The sequence below is a fragment of the Canis lupus genome, chromosome 11, assembly GCF_048164855.1.
Source record: "Canis lupus baileyi chromosome 11, mCanLup2.hap1, whole genome shotgun sequence".
NCBI classification, from domain to species: Eukaryota; Metazoa; Chordata; class Mammalia; order Carnivora; family Canidae; genus Canis; species Canis lupus.
The window spans coordinates 71,329,965-71,350,502 of record NC_132848.1 but is presented as its reverse complement, the minus strand read 5'-3'; the positions used below and the strand labels follow the sequence as shown (position 1 = coordinate 71,350,502).

Sequence of the window (20,538 nt, the reverse complement as noted above, 5' to 3'; positions counted from 1 at the left end):
AATATAAGTTTAGAATTTTGTTCTTCAAGGCAATCAAGTTAGGTTTTTTTGGTATGGTCCTTTGTATTTTTGGTTCATGAGCTTGACAGGAAAATAACTTATCTGGCTCTGAGTTAGGAAATCTCTCTGTATAAAATAACTTCACAAAATTTATTTAAATAAGACATAAAGAGCACTAGATTTTAAATTAAGAACTTCTACTCATCAAAAGATATCCGTAAGAAAGCAAGAAGGCAATCTACAAACTAGAAGATAAATGACAAAGGATTGGTTATCAGGAATAAAGAATGCCTATTGTGTTATTAAGAAAACACAAATATGATATTAAAATAGGAAAAAGAATGGATATTTCACAGAAGAGGAAACATATGGCTAATAAACATGTAAAGAACTGTTCAATCTCCTCAAGGAAATGACAAATTAAGACCACAATATGAAACTGTCCAATAACAACTAAAATCAGATGCTATGTTGTCCAGTGGTGCTAGAGATGGCCTGCACTGGCTTATAAGAGCTGATGGTGTGTATTTCTTAACTCTGCATTCAATGTCAGTGATATCATGTTGGTAGCTTGGAATCAGCCACATTGGGAGAATTTGTATCATGGAAATTTAAAAAACTGCAAATCAGGGATTATTTTTTCAGAGACCACCTTACTAGTACACCACTATGTTACATATATTAAGACATACATGCATAATACAATAACATTTTCTTAAGGGAATAATAAACACAAAATTCAAGATAGTGGTTGGGAAAGTCAGAGGAAACAACAGGAGAGAAGCACAAGTAACTGAAGTTACTAATGTTCTAGTACTTGAAGATTAGTTTGTGGGGGTTCAGTATATTATTAAAAATAAAAAACGTGGCCATCCATGGACCAAAAATGACCATGAACTAATAAGGATTATGATTTATCCACTTCTTTGTACCTAAAAAATTTTTCTCTATTATCTGTTCTAGCAAAGTAAAAAATAAATACACTGCATGTTCCCTCTGTCCCAATAAGAAAGAATTTAATGGCAGCTGATCTTAATGAATTTTAGAACGATTTTCTCTAAGAATCCAACAAAACTTATGAGAACTTATGGAAGTTCTCACTCTGCAAAATGCATGCAACACACACATACCTGTAAAGTTGTGCATGTTCTTTTGGGGTTAGTGATACACTGAGGCCTGTAGATGGGCCCCCCAAGCCCGAGTTAAGAACTGTTGCTTGATAGGGCTAATGTGTTAGGGAAAATTCAATGTAGTCAAATAAAAGATGAATGTAATCACCAAGACCTGTTGGTGATAAAATGGGAAAAATAATAGTTTGGGGGAATCAAACTATGGTGTTAGTTCGAGGGAAAATAATTGTTAATACTTGGCAAGGCATTTTTCTTATTTTTACTTTTCTCAATTTATATTAGGGGCTGATGTAGATAACTGCTTACTGTCCTCACCAGATCTAAAATTCTCTAGGTCTACAAATAAGTTAGAACCTGATTTTAATAAATTTCAATTAAAAAGGCCCAAAAAACAAATTCTCAAAAGTTTCAGGCATACCTTTTCTCCTCTTAGAAAACCAGACATCTGTTTCAGTCAAAAGCTGTTTTAAAGATCCATTCCATGAAGGCACAAGTTGAAGGAACATCCACTTAAATTTAAGAAAAAAATTACAAGATTTCATGTTACAATTTTACATTCAAACTGCTTCCACCTTAAAACATAGTATCTAAAAAATTTAATTTCCAATACATGCAGTTGAAAGAAGTAGAACTATTATGTGATATGCTTACAAGCTTTAAATTCATCATGGCTTTGGACTACCTGGGTGGTTCAATTGGTTAAGCATCTGATTCTTGACTTCAGCTCAAGTCATGATGTCAGGGTTGTGAGATCAAGCCTTGCACTGGGCTCCTCGTTGGATGTGGAGCCTGCTTAAGAATCTCTCTCCCTCTCCCTCTTCCTTTGCCCCTCTGCCCCTCTCTCCCATTCTCCCTCTCTAGGAGAAAAAAAAAATCATCATGGCTTTAATTGTGGTCCAAAGATAAAAACTGGGATCCCTGGGTGGCGCAGCGGTTTGGCGCCTGCCTTTGGCCCAGGGCGTGATCCTGGAGACCCGGGATCGAATCCCACGTCGGGCTCCCGGTGCTTGGAGCCTGCTTCTCCCTCTGCCTATGTCTCTGCCTCTCTCTCTCTCTGTGACTATCATAAATAATAAAAAAAAATTAAAAAAACAAAAAACAAAAAACAAAGATAAAAACTAAAACAGTGTGTGATAAAGAATGATCAAATTCCTAAAAAATATGGCCTCAAACACAGTATAGTTACACAAATTAAAATGGTAAAGGTTGGGCAGCCCAGGTGGCTCAGCGGTTTAGTGCCTGCCTTCGGCCCAGGGCCTGATCCTGGAGTCCCAGGATCGAGTCCCACGTCAGGCTCCCAGCATGGAGTCTGCTCCTCCTACTGTCTGTGTCTCTGCCTCTCTCAAGAATAAATAAAATCTTAAAAAAAAAAAGAGGGAAAGGTTTTATATATGTTACATTAGTCATTTTACACTAATTTATTCTACTCAACTCAATTTTGCAAAATATTGTGTAAAGTTATAAAAACAATCTTAATTATCTAATAATAATTTAGTAGATTATTTAATAATCGTCTATTAAACAAGGGAAAAAGGAGTTTCTTACTGTTTTATCCTGGTCCTGCCAATTAATAGCTGGACAAATTACCTAATATCTCTGGGCCTTAATTTTTTCATTTATAAAATGAGCATGATACTTCATGGGACACTGAGAATTATTTTTTTTTTAAGATTTTATTTATTCATGAGAGACAGAAAAAGAGAGAGGCAGAGACATAGGCAGAGGGAGAAGCAGGCTCCATGCAGGGAGCCCCATGTGGGACTCGATCCCGGGACCCCAGGATCACGGCTTGAGCCAAAGGCAGACACTCAATTGCTGAGCCACCCAGGCTCCCCATACATTGAAAGAATTATTAGGTGTAACTTACTTTGAATAGTGCCTGGCACATAGTAAGCACTTATCATTACTGGCATAAAAGCAATTACAACAATAGGAAACAAAGAATGCTACCAGTGGCTCAGAGATAGAAATGGGCTGTCCACCCTTCAATGACTGCATAACTAAGTTACTAAACTTCCTTGAAAAAAACCAAACAAACAGTAATAGAATCTCATCCCTACCACAAAAACAAGCAATTGCAATAATATAACTTAGAAGATGTCTCATTCCCTAATTTCAAAGCTGTGTTAAACGGAGATTGTATTGCTAGGGCCAAAAGGTTAGCGGCAAAATTATTCAGTGGGAAAAGCAATGGACTAGGACTCACAAACCTGGGTTCTACCTCAAATCTGTCAGTAACTATAAGAGTTCTAAGTCCTACCATCTACAGAACAAGAATGATAGCTGATTTGTCTCTTCAGAGTTATAAAAATAAAAATGTTAAAACGTTTCAAATGGATGAAATAAAACATGTGCCTGAAGTACAAATAAGGTCTTTAAAAAATTTCACCATTTTCTAGAAAAAGTGAAATTTTCATCATGAAGTCATTACTTCAACTTTCAAAACATTTCTAAAAACCATATAAATTAACATTTCTGATTATGTAAATAATACATCCTCATGGTTGAAAAAAATCTGGGAAAAAAACAGAAACATATTCCTAGGATAGAAAAGTGTATGTGAAACCAAACAAAAGAAACAGGATGGGAGCTCTCATGGCCCAGCACTTGTCATCAATGCAGACCCAACAGTAAGACAGGTGCCTCACATTTCCAATAGGAAGAAACCTACTTTACTACTCAAGCAGGAAAAAGGAAGAATTTCTCCTTGTCCAGCAACAAGCTCAGCCAATAAGAAGACACCACAACTCAGACAACAAGGAACTCACTTTCCTCCAACAGACTTTCATTCAAAGCAGCCCCTCCCAAATTCTTTTTTTTTTTTTATTTTTTTTTAAATTTTTATTTATTTATGATAGTCACAGAGAGAGAGAGGCAGAGACACAGGCAGAGGGAGAAGCAAGCTCCATGCACCGGGAGCCCGATGTGGGATTCGATCCCGGGTCTCCAGAATCGCGCCCCGGGCCAAAGGCAGGCGCCAAACCGCTGCGCCTCCCAGGGATCCCCCTATCTTTTCTCTATAATGTTCCTTTCCTTTGAGGTCTGGAGTTGCCTATGGTTTGTCATAGCATACATGTCACAAATTGCAATTCCTCTACTATTCCCAAATAAATCCATTTTGCTGGTAAAATAACTGGCTATTATACTTTTAAGGTTGACAAGTATAAAGAATGAAATTAAAATCACTCATGACAGCAAATCCCTAAACAAATAATTTTTTTAACATTATGGCATATTTCCTCTTACATTTACACCATTCCTTTTTCCCCGGATACTAGCTGTTTCTAATTTTTCACTATTGTAAGTAATGCTGAGGTGATGCCCTTACATATTATGTCAATACCTTTTTAAGAGCTGTGTATACATCCATCTCCACTTGCATCACAAATAAGTTAGATGAGCCAATGAGCTGTTTCATGACATTTATACTAGAAAAGATAAAGCAGAGGTAGAGTTTATTCTTGTGCAGACTAAAATACTCTGGTGGAATTAAAAAATTTTAATTCTTTCTTATGAAAAGAAAATGTGGAATTAAAAATTATATCAGTCTTTTTGCCCAAGACGGAAGAATCTTAGACAGAAACAACCTACGTGAACACAAGGATACTTTTAATTCAGACAGTATACTATGAAAGGTCTTTCTTTGAACAGGAAAACAAAGAGCTTTGATCTGCTAATTAACCCAGTTAAAACAAGGTTCTCCATGAGATAACTTTTAGTATGCTCTGATAAAGTGGCAGGGTTCTTATAGGTCTTTCTTGCCCATTCATTGTTGTTTTTTGTTGTTGTTTTTTTTTAAGACATGTCAAAATTTCACTGAAATGTCTATTATCTTCAAAGTAACCTTTAACATCAAAGCCTGAGAAAACTGCTTGGTCATAAAACATATTATTACTATTAATGAGTAAGATCAAGAAATATGTATTAGTGGAAAGGATATCACCAGCTGTTTTTCCCCCCTTCCTTTAAGCCATAAAAAGCCAGAAGGACATCTAGGTTTTTAAGATGACCACTATAATTTCTTTTTGAAAGAGCTCAATGAGAAATTATAAACAAGAAAAAAAAAAAAGTGTTTCTAATGATATTCAAACCAAACATAATGCAGAGCTTTGTTTATACCCTGATATCACTAGTAATACTTCTCAAACTTTTCTACCAAAGTACCTCTTAAGGGCAGAGGAAAGGAACGGACCCAGGAATACAAGAGATGGTCTAGCAATAAAAATAACACATTTACTACTTCTTGTATTTCATCTTTAAAGTTCAAAGAAACTTGAATTCTCTCTATTCCATATTGTATTTAAACATAAGAATGTTTGTCTTTTTCCTACTTGCCCACCCACCCCTGCAAAAAAAAAAAAAAAAAAAAAAAATTCAGTAAAATTGACATCACAGGGGATGTTTTGAGGGCAGAAACCATGAATTAATAATCTCTGAATCCTTCACAGCCCCTAACAGAGTACCTTCATATATAGTGGACATTCAGGAAGTATTTGTTGAAGGAAGGCAGGCAGGAAGGAATATATTCAAAAGGCCAACCTGACCATGAATTTAACTTCATTAGACCTAGTATAAAGTTTAAAACAATTTTCTTAAACCTAATTTTGCAGGGGTGCCTGGCTGGCTCAGTTGGTGAAGCATGTGACTCTTGATCTTAAGGTTGTGAGTTCAAACTCCATGTTCGGTGTGATTACTTAAAATAAAAATCTTTAAAACTTAATTTTGCAATGGTAAAGATGGTTTTTAAAACTTTTAGATTCTCTAAGAACCTAGCAAAAGTGAGGTAACACTTGATACTTTTCTATAGTTTTATATTAGCAGTAAGTTTTTATATTAAAATTGGTTAAAATAGTAGACATACATATTATTTTTTCATATTATTTATGACAAAGAAATTTGTGAAGCATTTCTTCAGTTCATAGATGTCAAGATACCTTTCATTAAATTGTTCACTTTTTCATAAGTAATATATTTTTGCATAAAGGAAATGCATACCTTAACAAATAAACATTATTTAGAATGATTAATTACAAAGTTATTTAAAATTAAAATACCTGAGTTCCTTAAAAAGTTCAACATTCTGGTGAGTCATCAAATTGTTCAGAAGCCATTCAAGGCACCTGAAATTAAAACATGGAATTATTTATTACATGATATGTAAATATATAATGTATTTATAACTTACTTAGTAGAACTTACAGTTAAAATAAAAAACAATTAGTCTTGCTAGAACATGCTCAAATTTTTAAATTAAACAACCAAAAATTTAGTATTGTTTTTGTCAGCAGTTATTAAGGAAATATTCTCTTTATATTAATAAGTGCATATCTAATTAAGAAAATCTTATTTCAGGTTTGAGTTACATCATTTATGAAAGTACTTGCATACTTCTATAACCTTCTTTGTAATTTGAAAATGGGTACTGAAATTCTCAGGAGTTAAAAACATTGCCAGTAGGTGTATTGATACAATGTCTATTATGCCTACTACTTAAAAAATATTAATAAAAAAAGACACTGTAAAGAGTGACCAGAGTTTTCATAAGCCACATATAAACATGTATAACCCACCCATGGTCACTTACATAGACAACACTTTCAAGAAATTTACTAATTTATCCAAATGTAAAACAGGACTTTAACAAAATTCTAGTCCTGTATCTTTTTTTTATTTCTTTCTTTTTTATAGCTATACATTCTCTTAAGAAACCAAAGCAGCCAAATTCCCACAAGTGGGATGGGAGGAAAAATAAAAAAGGTAACTCACTTTTTCTTTACAGAATCTAATCCATAGGTCCCTGCTGATGTGTAATAGCCACATACAGTTTTCACATTAATTGTTTCCTTCATTGTCTCACCACACTGCTGTATTAAACCATCCTGCAAATATAAATAAGCACTGGAAAGGCCCATTTCACATGGGAAAAATTAGCTCTGAATATGTGCTTTTACATATTAAAAAGTTAAAAAAAAAAAAAAAAGGAGAAATGAAAGAAAACTCATCAAGTGTAGCAAGCCTAAATCTGAAGTCCAGTAAAAATACTGAAAAAAATCCAGCAAGTATTCAACTAAATACTTGGAATTGAAAAGCAGAATGGAGGGGGTAAAAAGCAGTAAGGTAGTAAAGTAACAGATGAACACTGCTATTCTTTCTTTTGTATTCTTCCCCTCTCCAGGACCGGCAAATTTAAGCACCATTCGGCCTGGTTCGCCTATTCTCTTTCAATTAAGATCTCTTAACATACTCAGTCAACCATGTGATGGAGCTAGGCAAGTGAACAGTATGAATCATCAGAAGTGTTTATAACTACAAAACACTTATCAATTTCTAAGAGATGTACCTAAAACAAATATATTATTATTTACATTGAAATATTAATCTGAAATGTTTAGATGTAAGATTTCAAATGAACTAATTTTATTCAATATATGAAAAAATGTTACTTTTTACCTAAATTTCTGAAATACATTCACCATGCAAGTATATTATTAAATTAGTTAGTGAAGTCATAAAGATAATGCAGAAAATGGATTTAGGACAAAACCAAAAGGACTAAAGTTAGAAAATAAAGTGTACTTGTTGAAAATTAAGTATTAAAAGGATCACAGCATGTAAAAAATCAAATGATTTCAACTAAGTATATTGAGCAAGCTATTTACTAATACTTCACACAGATCAGCATACAAATGTCACAGAAAAGGAAACAATTAACTTTTTCTAAAGATCAAAATAAAGTACTAACTCTGTTAGGATTTTAAACTTACCTGGAAGTCATTTGAGACTACCTGCCCCCCTCTAGCTCCTTCCGCTTTCCTCTTAATATCTTGTCTGTCACCAAGTCCGTGGATTATCCCGGATTAATCTTTCTGTGATCCAGTTTTTACTCTCCATGCTTATCACTACTGCCCAACCTTAGACCCTCACTTGGACTACTGCAGTAAGATTACTCATCTTTTCTTCAATACATCCTTCACATGATTTCTGAAGTATTCTTTCTAAAACATAACTGTCTTTCCTCTGATCATTATCTTCCAAAAGGGGGCACATGGGTGGCTCAGTCAGTTGGGCACCCAACTTTTGTTTCGTTTCGGGTCATGGCCTCACGAGTCATACAATCAAGCTGGACATGAGGCTCTGAGCTCATCAGCAAGTCTGCTTGAGGATTCTCTCCCTCAGCCCTATCTCCCACTCACATGCACACTCTCTCTCAAATAATTAAATTTTTTTCTTTAAAAATTTTACTTTTATCTATTTTTTGTTGTTGTTATTTATCTATTTTTAAAGATTTTATTTATTCACGAGAGACATAAAGAGAAAGGCAGAGACACAGGCAGAGAGAAGAGGCTCCATACAGGAAGCCTGATGTGGGACTCGATCCTAGGACTCTGGGATCACGCCCTGAGCCAAAGACAGATGCTCAACCACTGAACCACCCAGGTGTCCCTCTTTAAAGATTTTATTTGACAGAGAGAGAGTGAGAGAGCACAAGCAGGGGAAGGGGCAGAGGGAGAAACAGGCTCCCCTGCTCAGCAGGGAGAGAAACAGGGCTCAATTCCAGGACCCCGGGATCATGACCTGAGCCAAAGGCCAACGCTTAATCAACTGAGCCACCGAGGCATCCCACAGAAGTTTTTAATTTTAATGAAGACCAGTTTATCAGTTATTTCTTTCATGGCTCATGCTTTTGGTGTTGTTTCTATAAATCATTACTATAAAAATAAAAATAAAATAAAATGCCCAATATATTAATATTTTTTAAAAAATCTTCCAAAAGTACCTACATACAAAGTCAAAACTTCTTAAAAGGTATAGAGGGATTTTCACAATCTGGCCTTGCTGCCTTCTCTACAACCCTTCTTAAACATTGTGTAAGCTAAAGAGCTTATATGTGCTTATCTCTGTGCTAGAGCCATATCCCACTCAGATTCTCTGATCCTCCACTGTTTCACATCTTACATCTGTATAAAAAGCTTCCTTCCGCTCTTCTTTCTTTGCAAGATAAATACATTTTCAGTCTTCATGATTCAACTTCCTCTTCTGCACCACCAAATTGAACTGACCACTCCCTCTGTTCATCTGCTAAATCCTACAGGATGTTTATTACCATACCTATAACACCAGACATTTCTTTATTACTGGGTCCCACACACACATTTTTATATATATATATATATTTTTTTTTTTCCCCCCACTCACACATTATATTGTGAGTTCCCTAAAGGTTGGGACTAGGTCTTAATTTACCTTTGGATTCCTATGTCTAGTTTGACACATTGCTCAATATACTTCTTCTGAAAGAACAAATCTGTCATTCTACCAATGGATTTTATATATTTGTGTGGTTTACCACAACAATTTCAAAATTAAGAAAAAGCTGACAAAGCACTCAATGCTTTTCAAACCCATGACCCATATGAATCAGTAATCTTAAGTGATCTGCTTGATAACAGTTAAATCATTAATGAACAGAAATCTGTAAATGGACTTAGACAAGTAAATTCTAACCACATTATAGTAATTCTAAGATATCCTACACTGAAATTGCTTGCATTCATCTTACACAGACACGATGACCCCCTTAGCTATAATAAATCGGTTTTCGTTAAGCATTTTATTTTATTAGTATTTTTTTTTTGGTTAAGCATTTTAAATGACTTATCACAAATGATATATTTACACATTTTATTTTATTCTAAAAACTAAAAAGCTAAGCTTTATTTTTGTTTTTAGAATAAATACTTTGAAACAAAGGTCCAACTGTGATCCTTTCTTTGAATAATGTGCATACTCACCAACTGCAACATACAAGCTGCTGCCAAAATGGCAATAACTCGACTGGGCTTTATTAAGACATCATCGCGATATAGTGACCCAAATGCAACCTGTAGTGCTGAAAACAAAAGTAGACATAGGGAATGAAATAAGAACAGTATCTATAAAAGTATTACTAAACTAACAACAACGATCATCTTCATACTCTAAGACATACATATAAATTTAGGATGTACATAAAAGGATAAGAGAAGTATCAATAATTAAAATGTTAGTAATGGTTATCGATTAATGGTGCTAATTTAATAACAGTGTTACAAATTTCCATTTATTCTACCTAACAGCTGGATTCTTCTGTATCTAATCTTGACAGAGATTAAGATATTAATCAGAATTAAGACACCCTTGGAGGGACACCTGGGTGGCTCAGTGGATAAGCATCTGCCTTTGGCTCAGGTCATGATCCCAGGGTCCTGGGATTAAGTCCCACATCAGGCTCCCCACAGGAAGCCTGCTTCTCCCTCTGCTTGTGTCTCTGCCTCTCTCTCTAGGTCTCTCATGAATAAATAAAATCTTAAAAAAAAAAAAGACACCCTTGGAAAAGTTTTATAAAGATACCCTGAGTAGACCAATCATTAAGTACACAGACCCCATGATACTCTTAACCCTGGTGCTTTCAGTGCTTCATTACTGGGGAGTGGGGAATAGCTCCAGGTCCTCTCCATGCCACACTCTCCCCCAGCCACCACAGCTATTTAGGCCTATCCTTCCTTCTCTCTATTGCCACTTTTGCATGTGTTTATACATATCCTTAACTTTTTTCTTTGCCTCCGTTTTAAGTACTGGGTACTTAACATTTGGATAAAGAGGGGAGCAGAGAATGAGCACTGGAACAGTAATTAGAAAAACTATAGGCCGACTGAGGTTCACTAAACTGCTAAAACCTAAAATAAGTCCCTAAATCCTTTAAGCCTCAGCTTCCTCATCTAAGAACTCGGAGCTCTAAAACACCAATTACATGAAAGTCTTCATACATGGGGAATACTTCACCCTACATCTTCCACATCCCAGGCAGATATATTTACAAGCTTAAGTAAGCAAACTGATAAGACCTACATGACTAAGTAGGTTAAGGACAGATAGAATAGAATTGATAAAAACTATGGAGCAAATCAACACAAAACTGTCACCCTGGCATATTAAATGGGGCTTTTTTCCTAGCCTACAAGGTTAGAAAAAAATATTTATTTTCTACCAAAAGAAAAAAAAAAGATTATGTTATAATTTTTGCATAATAGTAATTATGGTGGTGGTTACCTTCTATATCAATATTCTGGTCAGGAATCTCCAGTTCAATAATATTCATGCTGGATTCTTTCCAAGAACCACTGAACATACTAGAAAAGTAGCCAGACTTAAAAAAAGAAAAACAAAAAAAAAAAAACCACGATTATCCAGTACTTTGTTTCTTCCAAATTACTTTCCCATTCCTAATTCCAAACAACTGTTCAATCAAAAAGAATACATATTATTTCAAGAGAAAAAGAATTGCTAAATATGTCTACAGGAAAAATGAAATTAAGGACACTTAAGGTATGTCAGAATACTTTGTTGAGCATTAATTTAATGAAAACTAAACCAAATTCTCATATTACTATCTGAACTGAATCCCTATATTACTATTTGAAACTTACATTAGCTTTTTACTTAGTTAAATCAATTTCTGCATCTTGTATATGCTTTCCTTATCAATGACATCCTAAATTCAAGCTTTGTAACACATATTTAAGACTCTCATAAACATCTGACAACACACAAGGTGAATACATAATTACATACTCAGAAGGAGTGAACCTTCATACTGTTGAATCCTTACTGTGTTAGTGGCTGTAAAGGGTCCAAACCAGTCCCGAGTCAGCATTAAAGGGATGTTCCCCAGAAATTAAGATAAATCCAAAGTTTAGTTTTACCCTAATCAGAAAATTCCAGAATGGACTTAAATTCTTGGAAAGGTACCAGAACAGATGAAGTCTTTAGTTACAATCTAGATGGCACCTCTCATAATTAGAATTACTTTGGAATAGATCAGATATTGACTAATTTTACAGAATACTTGAATGTATAAGGCACTGTGAATACAGCAGTAAACAAAATATTGTTTCACTCCTTAGAGGTCTTACTATATTTTAGCATTTGACTTGCACTATTATCAATACAGTTTCTCTTGAGAGGCAAAGCCTTCAGAGACGTACTCTCATCCTTAAATTCACAAAACTGCTTTCATAGATTAAAAAAAAAGAGGACATGGACCCTAGCCTCAAGTTGAGGCCACTGTTCTGATATATTCCCCAGGCTATATACTTCAAGCCAAAGTAAATTTATTCAAAAAAATCAAATAAAAACCATGATTAAAATGTTATCTTTTTTTTTAAATGTTATCGCTTTAAAATATTCGTACTGAAAATCTTGTACTATACTGTCTTACCAGTAATTACTGTCAAACAGTGAAGAAGGGAGAAAATATAAACTCCAGAGGATAAAAACTGAACTGTCCACTGTTCTATTCCCAGTGCCTAGAACAATGATTTGAAGAAAGAACAGATAGATTTGATGAAAAAATGAGTAAAATATTTGAGCCATTAAAGTGACTCTTTCATTTTGAAAGTTTTGAATCTTTAAATTAAATGAGGTAGCAGATAGTAATATTTTCAGCACACAAACCAAATATGTATATCAGCTGAATGAATTAGTTTGTATTTGTTGGGTCTGGTCTTTAATTTAGCTGCATTTTCCAGAAGAAAAGAATAAGTGTCAAAACTTCCCATTCATATTCAACCATAACTACAAATAACATTTCGGCTAAATTCATCCAATTTAAATAATTATATACAAATAAACAAATTCAGCAATTTCCCCTTTTTTCTCTTTTGTCAACAAAAGGCATCAATACAAGAACCTCACTGAAGTAATGACAAAAATTTGCTGGGCTGGTATGACAATAAATATTCAAAATCTGTTTTCTAGACCAAACGAAGTATATGCTGTATTTCTAATAAAACAAGACTTTGGAATGAGATGTTAGGACTTAAACAACTGTCCATGCAAAGTAGTGAAATGCAATTAGAAAGAACATGACTTGAAAGAGTTTGAGCTATTTTTAAATAACTACCTAGATTACTGAAATAGAAAAATACTTACTTGACATAAATATATTTTGTGTAAGTTCCACTCTTCTCCTAGAGCACAAATCTTAATGTCACTATTTTCACCATTCAAAAATAATGTTTGGTAAATATATTTGGATGTACTCTTTAATTTTTTCCTGTTAAAAGAAATGCAAATATAATATGTGTATTACTGAATGTTTTATTCATATTGCATAAAACAAAATATTCTTGTTGTTCAATTTCTATTAAACAGAGCCAACCTGTCCACTGTGTAAAAGGATAGAGGAATATTATATGCAAATTTGCATTAGAACATAAGAAACTAATTAATAGTAGTTATCTCTAGGGTATTCTATTCCCAAAAGGGTTAATAGTGGCTAGATGGGACATCATATACAGGTGACCTTTCACTGTGCACCTTTTTGTAATTTGTGATTGTTGAACTAAGTGAATTACCTGTAAGTCAGCACAGTGATTTTTCTGACTTCCTTGTTTAGAGAATAGTACTATGAAGGATCTCAATACAACTGCAATGATACTTTTTTGCAACTACAAAATGGAGAACAAGAGTAAAAATTTTACCTACCCAAGTAATTTTTAGAGTAATTTACATTTAATCTTATTTTGGTACCAAACTATTCTTAAACTAGTCAAACAACTTTTTTTCCCCGTTAGACAAATGGTTTGCAGCCTTACATCAAAGGTTTTCAAAACTAAGCTCAATGAAGAGTGTCTTCGGGGCCACCAGAAGAAAGAGCTAAGAAGTAAACCCTGGACACCCTCACCTAACTTCAACTAGAGCAGCATCACATCTTGGGGATTTCCTTTTTTTTTTTTTTTTAAGATTTTATTTATTTATTCATGAGAGACACAGGCAGAGGGAGAAGCAGGCTCCAGGCAGGGAGCCCGAAGCGGAACTCGATCCCGGGACTCCAGGATCACGCCCTGTGCCAAAGGCAGGCGCTAAACCGCTGAGCCACCCAGGGATCCCCAATATCTTGGGGATTCTGCGTAAGATCTCATTTAAAAGATGAATTGTATATATTTTTAAGTTTGATAATCATTGTTCAAGATGGTCCAATGAGTAAGAAAAGCCGTAGGCAAAGGCCAATGCATACTTTTTCATATTCCTGGCCAATCCTGACAAGTTTTCTTGGTAGTTAAAATGTTTCATCTTTCAAAAAAAAAAAAATGAAGCTATCATTTCAGATGATGTCTTGAACCAGTGTGTTTGACATGTCTTCCCAACAGATAGTAAAAAGAGCACATGCTTTGGTGGTGGAGAGACTTGGGTTTGAATCCCAGCTCCACCACAGCTCAGTTACCCTAGATGTAAAGAGGATATTAATAATAACCACTTTATTGGGTTACTGTGAGAAATAAATGGGACAATATAGTTTCTAGTTCCTGATGGCACCATCCCCAAATTACATTAAAAGATTAAAAGCACAGAAAGGAATAAGCCTACAACAGCAGAGAGTAAGGATGGGTTTATCACCTGGTGAGAGAATTCAGTAGATCTGGAAGTTAGAAAATGAAATGGAACACAAAAGAGCAGCAAAAGCCCCAACCTGGAATACATCGTGAAGGTCTAGGATGGAGGCTGAAACCCATCTGCCCTTCAGAAGCCTGTGTGGGTTGAGGGGAGGAGGTCTCAGGGGAAGAAAAGGCAAAAGTGAGGCCAAAAATGGGAAATACGTTCCCCTAATGGCCTCTTCCACCATGTATGAATACAGAACACAGATAGCCAGAATATAGATAACTCAGACAAAGGTTCCAAGGCTCTTCTAGGAAGGAGAGGACAAATCTATCAGGAAAAGCTAAGACTTTAGTGTAGGTGTTGGCACCCCGGACAAAGCAATCCTCATTCTGGCATTTGAGGAATCTGTAGTTTGTGAGCTCTTAACCCATTCACCCTGAATCATGGTCCCCAAACCATGTGTCTAAGCACCTGGAGCACCACAGCAAACTCAAGGATGCGTGTGGAGTATTTTATATTGGAAGGAAACAACACAGCAGTATCTTTCAGGTACTATACTATCTACTACTATTAAGCAGTAGTTTGAGCCTAACTGTGAGGTACTTCTTTAGGACTGGAGGTACCATGAAAAATATTACTGAGACACTAAGGGTTCTGTGAACAAAAAAAGTTTGGGAACCTCTACTCTAAAACAAAGCATGTTCCACTCATATCCAATTCAGTAGTCAGTCTTCCTAAAGCAAAGGCTTGGTAGCAATAGATCTATTTACTCTATTAAAACATACACACACGCACACACACACAAACATACACATACCAGTTATTCATTCTTAAATATAAGCAGACAACCAAGGATGACCCAATATGGAGAGAATTGGGAGATTAAAGACTATTGAAAAGAGAGGAACTGGCCCCAGAAGAAATATATTAATTTAGGAAAAAGGGAACTTAAAACACTCTAAAATTGGTGTATCTAGAAATCTGAGAGAATATTACATTTATAAAACAACAGGATACTATGATGAAACAAGGAGAAAAAAGAGCTCTTAGAGACTAAAAAGCAGGTTACTGAAATTACAAAGCCAAACGAGAGTCAGACTGATAAAGTTAAGGAAACTTCCCAGAACTTAAAGCAAAAAGCACCTAGAAAGGAAAAAAAGAAAAAAGGAACAGGTACAATCCAAGAAATCCAAAATCTGATTAAGAGGAGTCCAAGAAAGAGAAAAAGATAATAGGAAAAAGGAAATCCTGAAAGAAAATGTCTCCAAACTAGTCTACAGATTGTAAGGTCAACCAAGCACTGAGGCAATTAAAAAACCCGCACTTATGGGCAGCCCAGAGGCTCAGTGGTTTAGCGCCATCTTCAGCCCAGGACGTGATCCTGGAGACCCGGGATCGAGTCCTGAGTTGGGCTCCATGCATGGAGCCTGCTTCTCCCTCTGCCTGTGTCTCTGTCTCTCTCTCTCCCTCTGTCTCTCTCATGAATATATAAATAAAATCTTAAAAAAAAAAAAAAAAAACCTACACTTAAGCACATTCTAGTTAAATTCCAAAATACCAAAGAAAAAAATTCCAAAATTTCCAGAGGGAAAAAAGGTCACCTAAACAGAAAAGAGAATTATTATTATTTTTTAATAGATTTTATTTATCTATTCATGAGAGACATGCAGAGAGAGGACGTCCCAAGAAAAGAGAATTAATTAGACCAGCATCCTATTTCTCATCAACACTGTAGGCTAGAAGACAAGGAAGTAGTATCATCAAGGATATGAAATTATTTTAGATTAGGTTTCCATACCCTGCCAAAGGATGAACAAAGTCAAAGGCTAAATTTACATTTAGACAAGCACAAATTACCTCCTTTTGCATCCTTTCTGAGGAAAATACATGAGGATGCAGATCCCTAAAATGGGTGAGAAAGAAAAAGACACAGGCTACAGAAAAATTAGATACAATCCTAGAGATGTGGTAAAATGAAGTCCCTGGATAAGCGCAGACCTGGAGAATGATGGATACAGAATGGAATAGGAGGATGAGGGACGCCTGGGTGGCTCAGCGCTGGAGCATCTGCCTTCATCTTGGGATCGAGTACCGCAGCAGGCTTCCTGCATGGAGCCTGCTTCTCTCTCTGCTTCTCTCTCTCTCTGTGTGTGTGTGTCTCATGAATAAGTAAATAAAATCTTAAAAAAAAAAAAAAAGGAATAGGAGGATGAAGGGTGGAGGCAGGACTTGGGTTTAGAGGAGGACACCATGAAAATACATTTGGAAGATAGAAAAGCCTGAATATATAATGAAGAAATATTATTCTTTTGCCAATGTTGAGGAGGGGAGAGTCAAACTCTAGGAAAATAAAAAAGCAATACAAAAAAAGGGAACTATGCAATAAGATACAAATGAAAACAGGGTTTGACTTCTGAGCACTTGATGGAATATAGAAAAAAGATTGCACTTAAATGTGAGGTTAGAAAACGTCAACAGAAAAACGAGTTGTGACATCGCACACAGGAAGTATAATATATAATCCTAGCACACTACTTGTTGGCAGTGAACGGTATGTACATAGTTATAACAAACACTGTCTACTAGGTCTCAAAATTTAATGACAATCTAGACACAGCAAAACCCAAGATCTGGTTGCAAACAGTTGAGTTTTAATAGTTACGTTGACATAGAAGTAAAAAGATGCAGCTGTCAAGGCGTTAAATGAGTGGAAGGTGGGTGGGCCTGGAAGCCAAAGCTCTTCATGGAGTAGATGGCTAAGGTGGGAGAGCACATCTGACAACCTCAGGGACCATGACTGGTGCCAACACACAAATTTCTATTAAATTTCTTAATATTTTCTTACACCTTTCATCCATGCTGGGCTGAACAGCCAGGCCTCTTCTACTGATATAAAACATACTAAATTCTCGATGTATTTTGTAATACGGCTTTATACACTTTCTAGTCCACTCATGTAGTTCAGGGGTTAGCAAAGTTTTTCTGTGAAGGTCTGGACAATAAATATTTTTGGCTTTGTGGGCTCGACAGGCTCCAAGCGAGTGTGTTGGCATCCCAGTGGGCAGCTGCCTGCCTGCCCGTCTTACCCTACCACATCTCAGCAAACTTCTCTACTGTCTAGTGCGGGCTACAGCCACACCACCTCCAATATCTGAATTTCAGTTTGGGAAAGATGGCTATATTCTACATTTGTTCCTTCCTTGGGTATTCGGTCTCAGTCCAAGTCGTGATTACACCCTTATACCCTCTATTCCTGTATATTTGTAGAGATCTCTTTCCTTAGTAGTTTACCTTCAGTCCTTAATTCCCCATTACTTGTTAACAATGGTTGTGTTAAATTTTCCCTGTTCAAATTACTGCATAATTTCTTTTAATCAGACCCTGACACATAGATTTCAATGACATTAAACATAAGTGGTCTAAATAATAGTTAAAAGGCATAGATTATCCTAATGGATTAAAAAAAAAAGGCTACACCCAACTATATGCTCTCTACAAGCTGCCTATTATAAAGATACAGGTAAAAAAGGAAGCAATGGAAAAGATATATGTTTTAACACTTATCGAAAGTAATCATGGAAATATTACCAGGGATAAAGAGAGTGTGTAATGATAAAGGGGGCCAAGTTTTCAAGGAGACATAATATTTACTGAGTGCTTCAACATCCGGCAGGTCGGGCTATGGCTCAGCAGTTTAGCACCACCTTCAGCCCAGGGCGTGACCCCGGGGATCCCTGGCTGGAGTCCCGCATGGAGCCTGCTTCTCCCTCTGCCTGTGTCTCTGCCTCTCTCTCTTTCTCTGTATCTCTCATGAATAAATAAATAAAATCTTAAAAAAAAAAAAAAGAACCACACTCATTAGGCACTGTTCATTATACACAATCTAATATCTGTCAAACCGTAAAATGCAAGTACTAGCATCTCCATCTTCCTTATGAGGAAATAAGGCTAGTGAGCACAGAATGCAGACTAGACCTCAGAATCTGAGCTCAGCTCACCAGACTAACCCTCCAGAGAAGGAAACTCGACGTCTGGGCGGGGGGCGGTGCGAGGTGGGGGGCGGGGGTGTCCATTTTTGTAAATAAACACGGCCCTCCCTGCAGAAACCTGCACGAAAGGCCTCTAGACATCCAACTACTGAAACAGAGGGTAGGGATCCCTGGGTGGCGCAGTGGTTTGGTGCCTGCCTTTGCCCAGGGCGTGACCCCGGGGTCCCGGGATCGAGTCCCACATCGGGCTCCCTGCATGGAGCCTGCTTCTCCCTCTGCCTGTGTCTCTGCCTCTCTCTCTCTCTCTGTGTGACTATCATAAATAAATAAAAAATTAAAAATTAAAAAAAAAAGGAAACAGAGTATCCGTGAACCTCTCATCTAACGACACATACGTCATACTCGTGTTAAGTACAGCGGAGATCTTCGAGTTTTTTAAAGTTTCATTAAAAAAAAAAAAAAAAAAAAAGTACATTTGTGACCCCCGCTGACGATCTTACAAACAAAACAAAACAAACCAAAACACCAACCGGGTTGCTTTGCGTGAAAACACTGTACGCATAAACTACATTCTAATTTTTTTTTTTTTACATTCTAATTTTCTAATTCACCAATTAACATCCTGTTCTTCAACTCTGAGAAGAAAGAAAAAAAAAAAAAAAAGGCGTGGGGGGTGGGCAGAGCAGGCTGCAGCGCGGGCTGGCGTTCCGGGTCCCCGTCGGTGAACGTCCCCGTCGCGGCCGGGAGGGCGCCCCGCGGCTCCCGCCACTGCCCTCCACACCCGCGGGCGGCGGCACGGGGGCCCCTTAAGGTGACCGGACGCAGAAGGACGCGCTCTCCCGCCGCCCGCCCGGACAGGAGGCGCAAGCTCGGCCCGGCGCCCCCGGGTCACGGCCCCCGGGTCGCGGCCCAGGTCACGGGTCACGGCCCCCGGTCAGGGGTCACGGCCCCCGCCCGCCGCCCCCACGCACCTGCGCGGCGTGTTGAGGAGCCGCTGCTGCTCGTCGCCTTCGTCCTCGTCGTCGTCCGTGTCGGAGTCCGGGTGGCAGTAGCACAAGGCCCCGCCGCTCCGCTTGCGCTTGCGGCCGCCGGGACAGTAGCAGAAGCCGTGGCCGGCCCCGCCGCCGCCGCCGCCGCCCCCGCCCCCGCCCGCGTCCGGCCTGCGAGCCGCGCCCCCGGCCCCGGAAGCCGGCTCCGGCGGGGCTCGGGCTCGCCCGCGGCGGCGCAGCACCCGGCTGCTCAGGGAGCCCATGGACCGCGGCTCCCCGGGGCCTCGGCGCTCCTCAGCGAGCGCGGCGGAGACCGCCTCCCGCCATGGCCCGGCCGCCCGCCGGGTGCCTACGCCGCCGCCTCCTCACGCGCGGCCCCAACCGTCGCCGCGGGCGCCGCCGCCTCCATCCTCCGCCCCGCCCGCCGCGTCCAGCCGCGTCCAGCCGCGTCCAGCCGCGTCCAGCCGCGCGGCGCGCCGGGCCCGCAGCACCTCGCCCCTCGCTGTCGCAACAAAGCGCGGACCGGAAGGCGCGTGCGCGCGGCGAGCCTCCGGAAGGGGCGGGGCCAGGGGGCGGTGGGCGGAGCCTGCGCCGGAGCGGCCGCGGGCGGGGCGGGGCCTCGGCGGGGAGGGGCGGGGCCTCGGCGGGGGCGGCCCGGGTCGCCGGCTCCCGTGACCCGCGGGCCGACCTCGGCGTGCGCATCCCTGCCCGCAGCCCGGTTCCAGCGCGGCCGGGACTTGCAGCGCGGGGGTCCCCTCCCCTGCAGGAGCCGGCCCCTTGCCGGGATCCCGCGGGCGGGGGTTTGCCAAGCCTTCCTGGGGAGGACGACTGCGCAGAGGGGTGGGCCTCGGCCTGCTTCTGCCCTAGGCGCTTAGGGCGGGCGTTCCCGGCCCTCCGTGGCTGCGGTCCTCGCGTGGAGCGTGGAGCGAGGGGCTCGGGGACGGCCAGCCTGCGCCCCCTGACTCCCCAGTGCTCCTTTCCCAAGTACGGGCCATGGCTTAGTGACACCAT

The 20,538-nt window shown here is 38.8% G+C and overlaps 1 protein-coding gene across 4 annotated transcripts in view; it reads right to left on the bottom strand.

The window, feature by feature from the left end:
* The window catches only part of GMCL1 (germ cell-less 1, spermatogenesis associated), a 61,005-nt gene extending 40,988 nt beyond the window's left edge, over positions 1 to 20,017 (bottom strand). For 2 of the 4 annotated variants that reach the window (XM_072768697.1, XM_072768695.1), the window contains exons 1-8: positions 19,510 to 19,805; positions 13,101 to 13,224; positions 11,220 to 11,316; positions 9,923 to 10,020; positions 6,897 to 7,009; positions 6,185 to 6,250; positions 4,474 to 4,558; positions 1,549 to 1,639 (exon numbers count right to left, since the gene is read on the bottom strand). In XM_072768697.1, coding sequence (XP_072624798.1) covers positions 1,549 to 1,639; positions 4,474 to 4,558; positions 6,185 to 6,250; positions 6,897 to 7,009; positions 9,923 to 10,020; positions 11,220 to 11,316; positions 13,101 to 13,224; positions 19,510 to 19,790 — 955 coding nt within the window. In that variant the 5' untranslated portion in view covers positions 19,791 to 19,805. Of the gene's footprint in view, positions 1 to 1,548; positions 1,640 to 4,473; positions 4,559 to 6,184; positions 6,251 to 6,896; positions 7,010 to 9,922; positions 10,021 to 11,219; positions 11,317 to 12,387; positions 12,476 to 13,100; positions 13,225 to 13,525; positions 13,619 to 19,509 lie in introns of those variants that run through there. The other 2 variants (XR_012003718.1, XR_012003717.1) reach the window with 2 other exon arrangements.
* Positions 20,018 to 20,538: the final 521 nt, after the last annotated feature.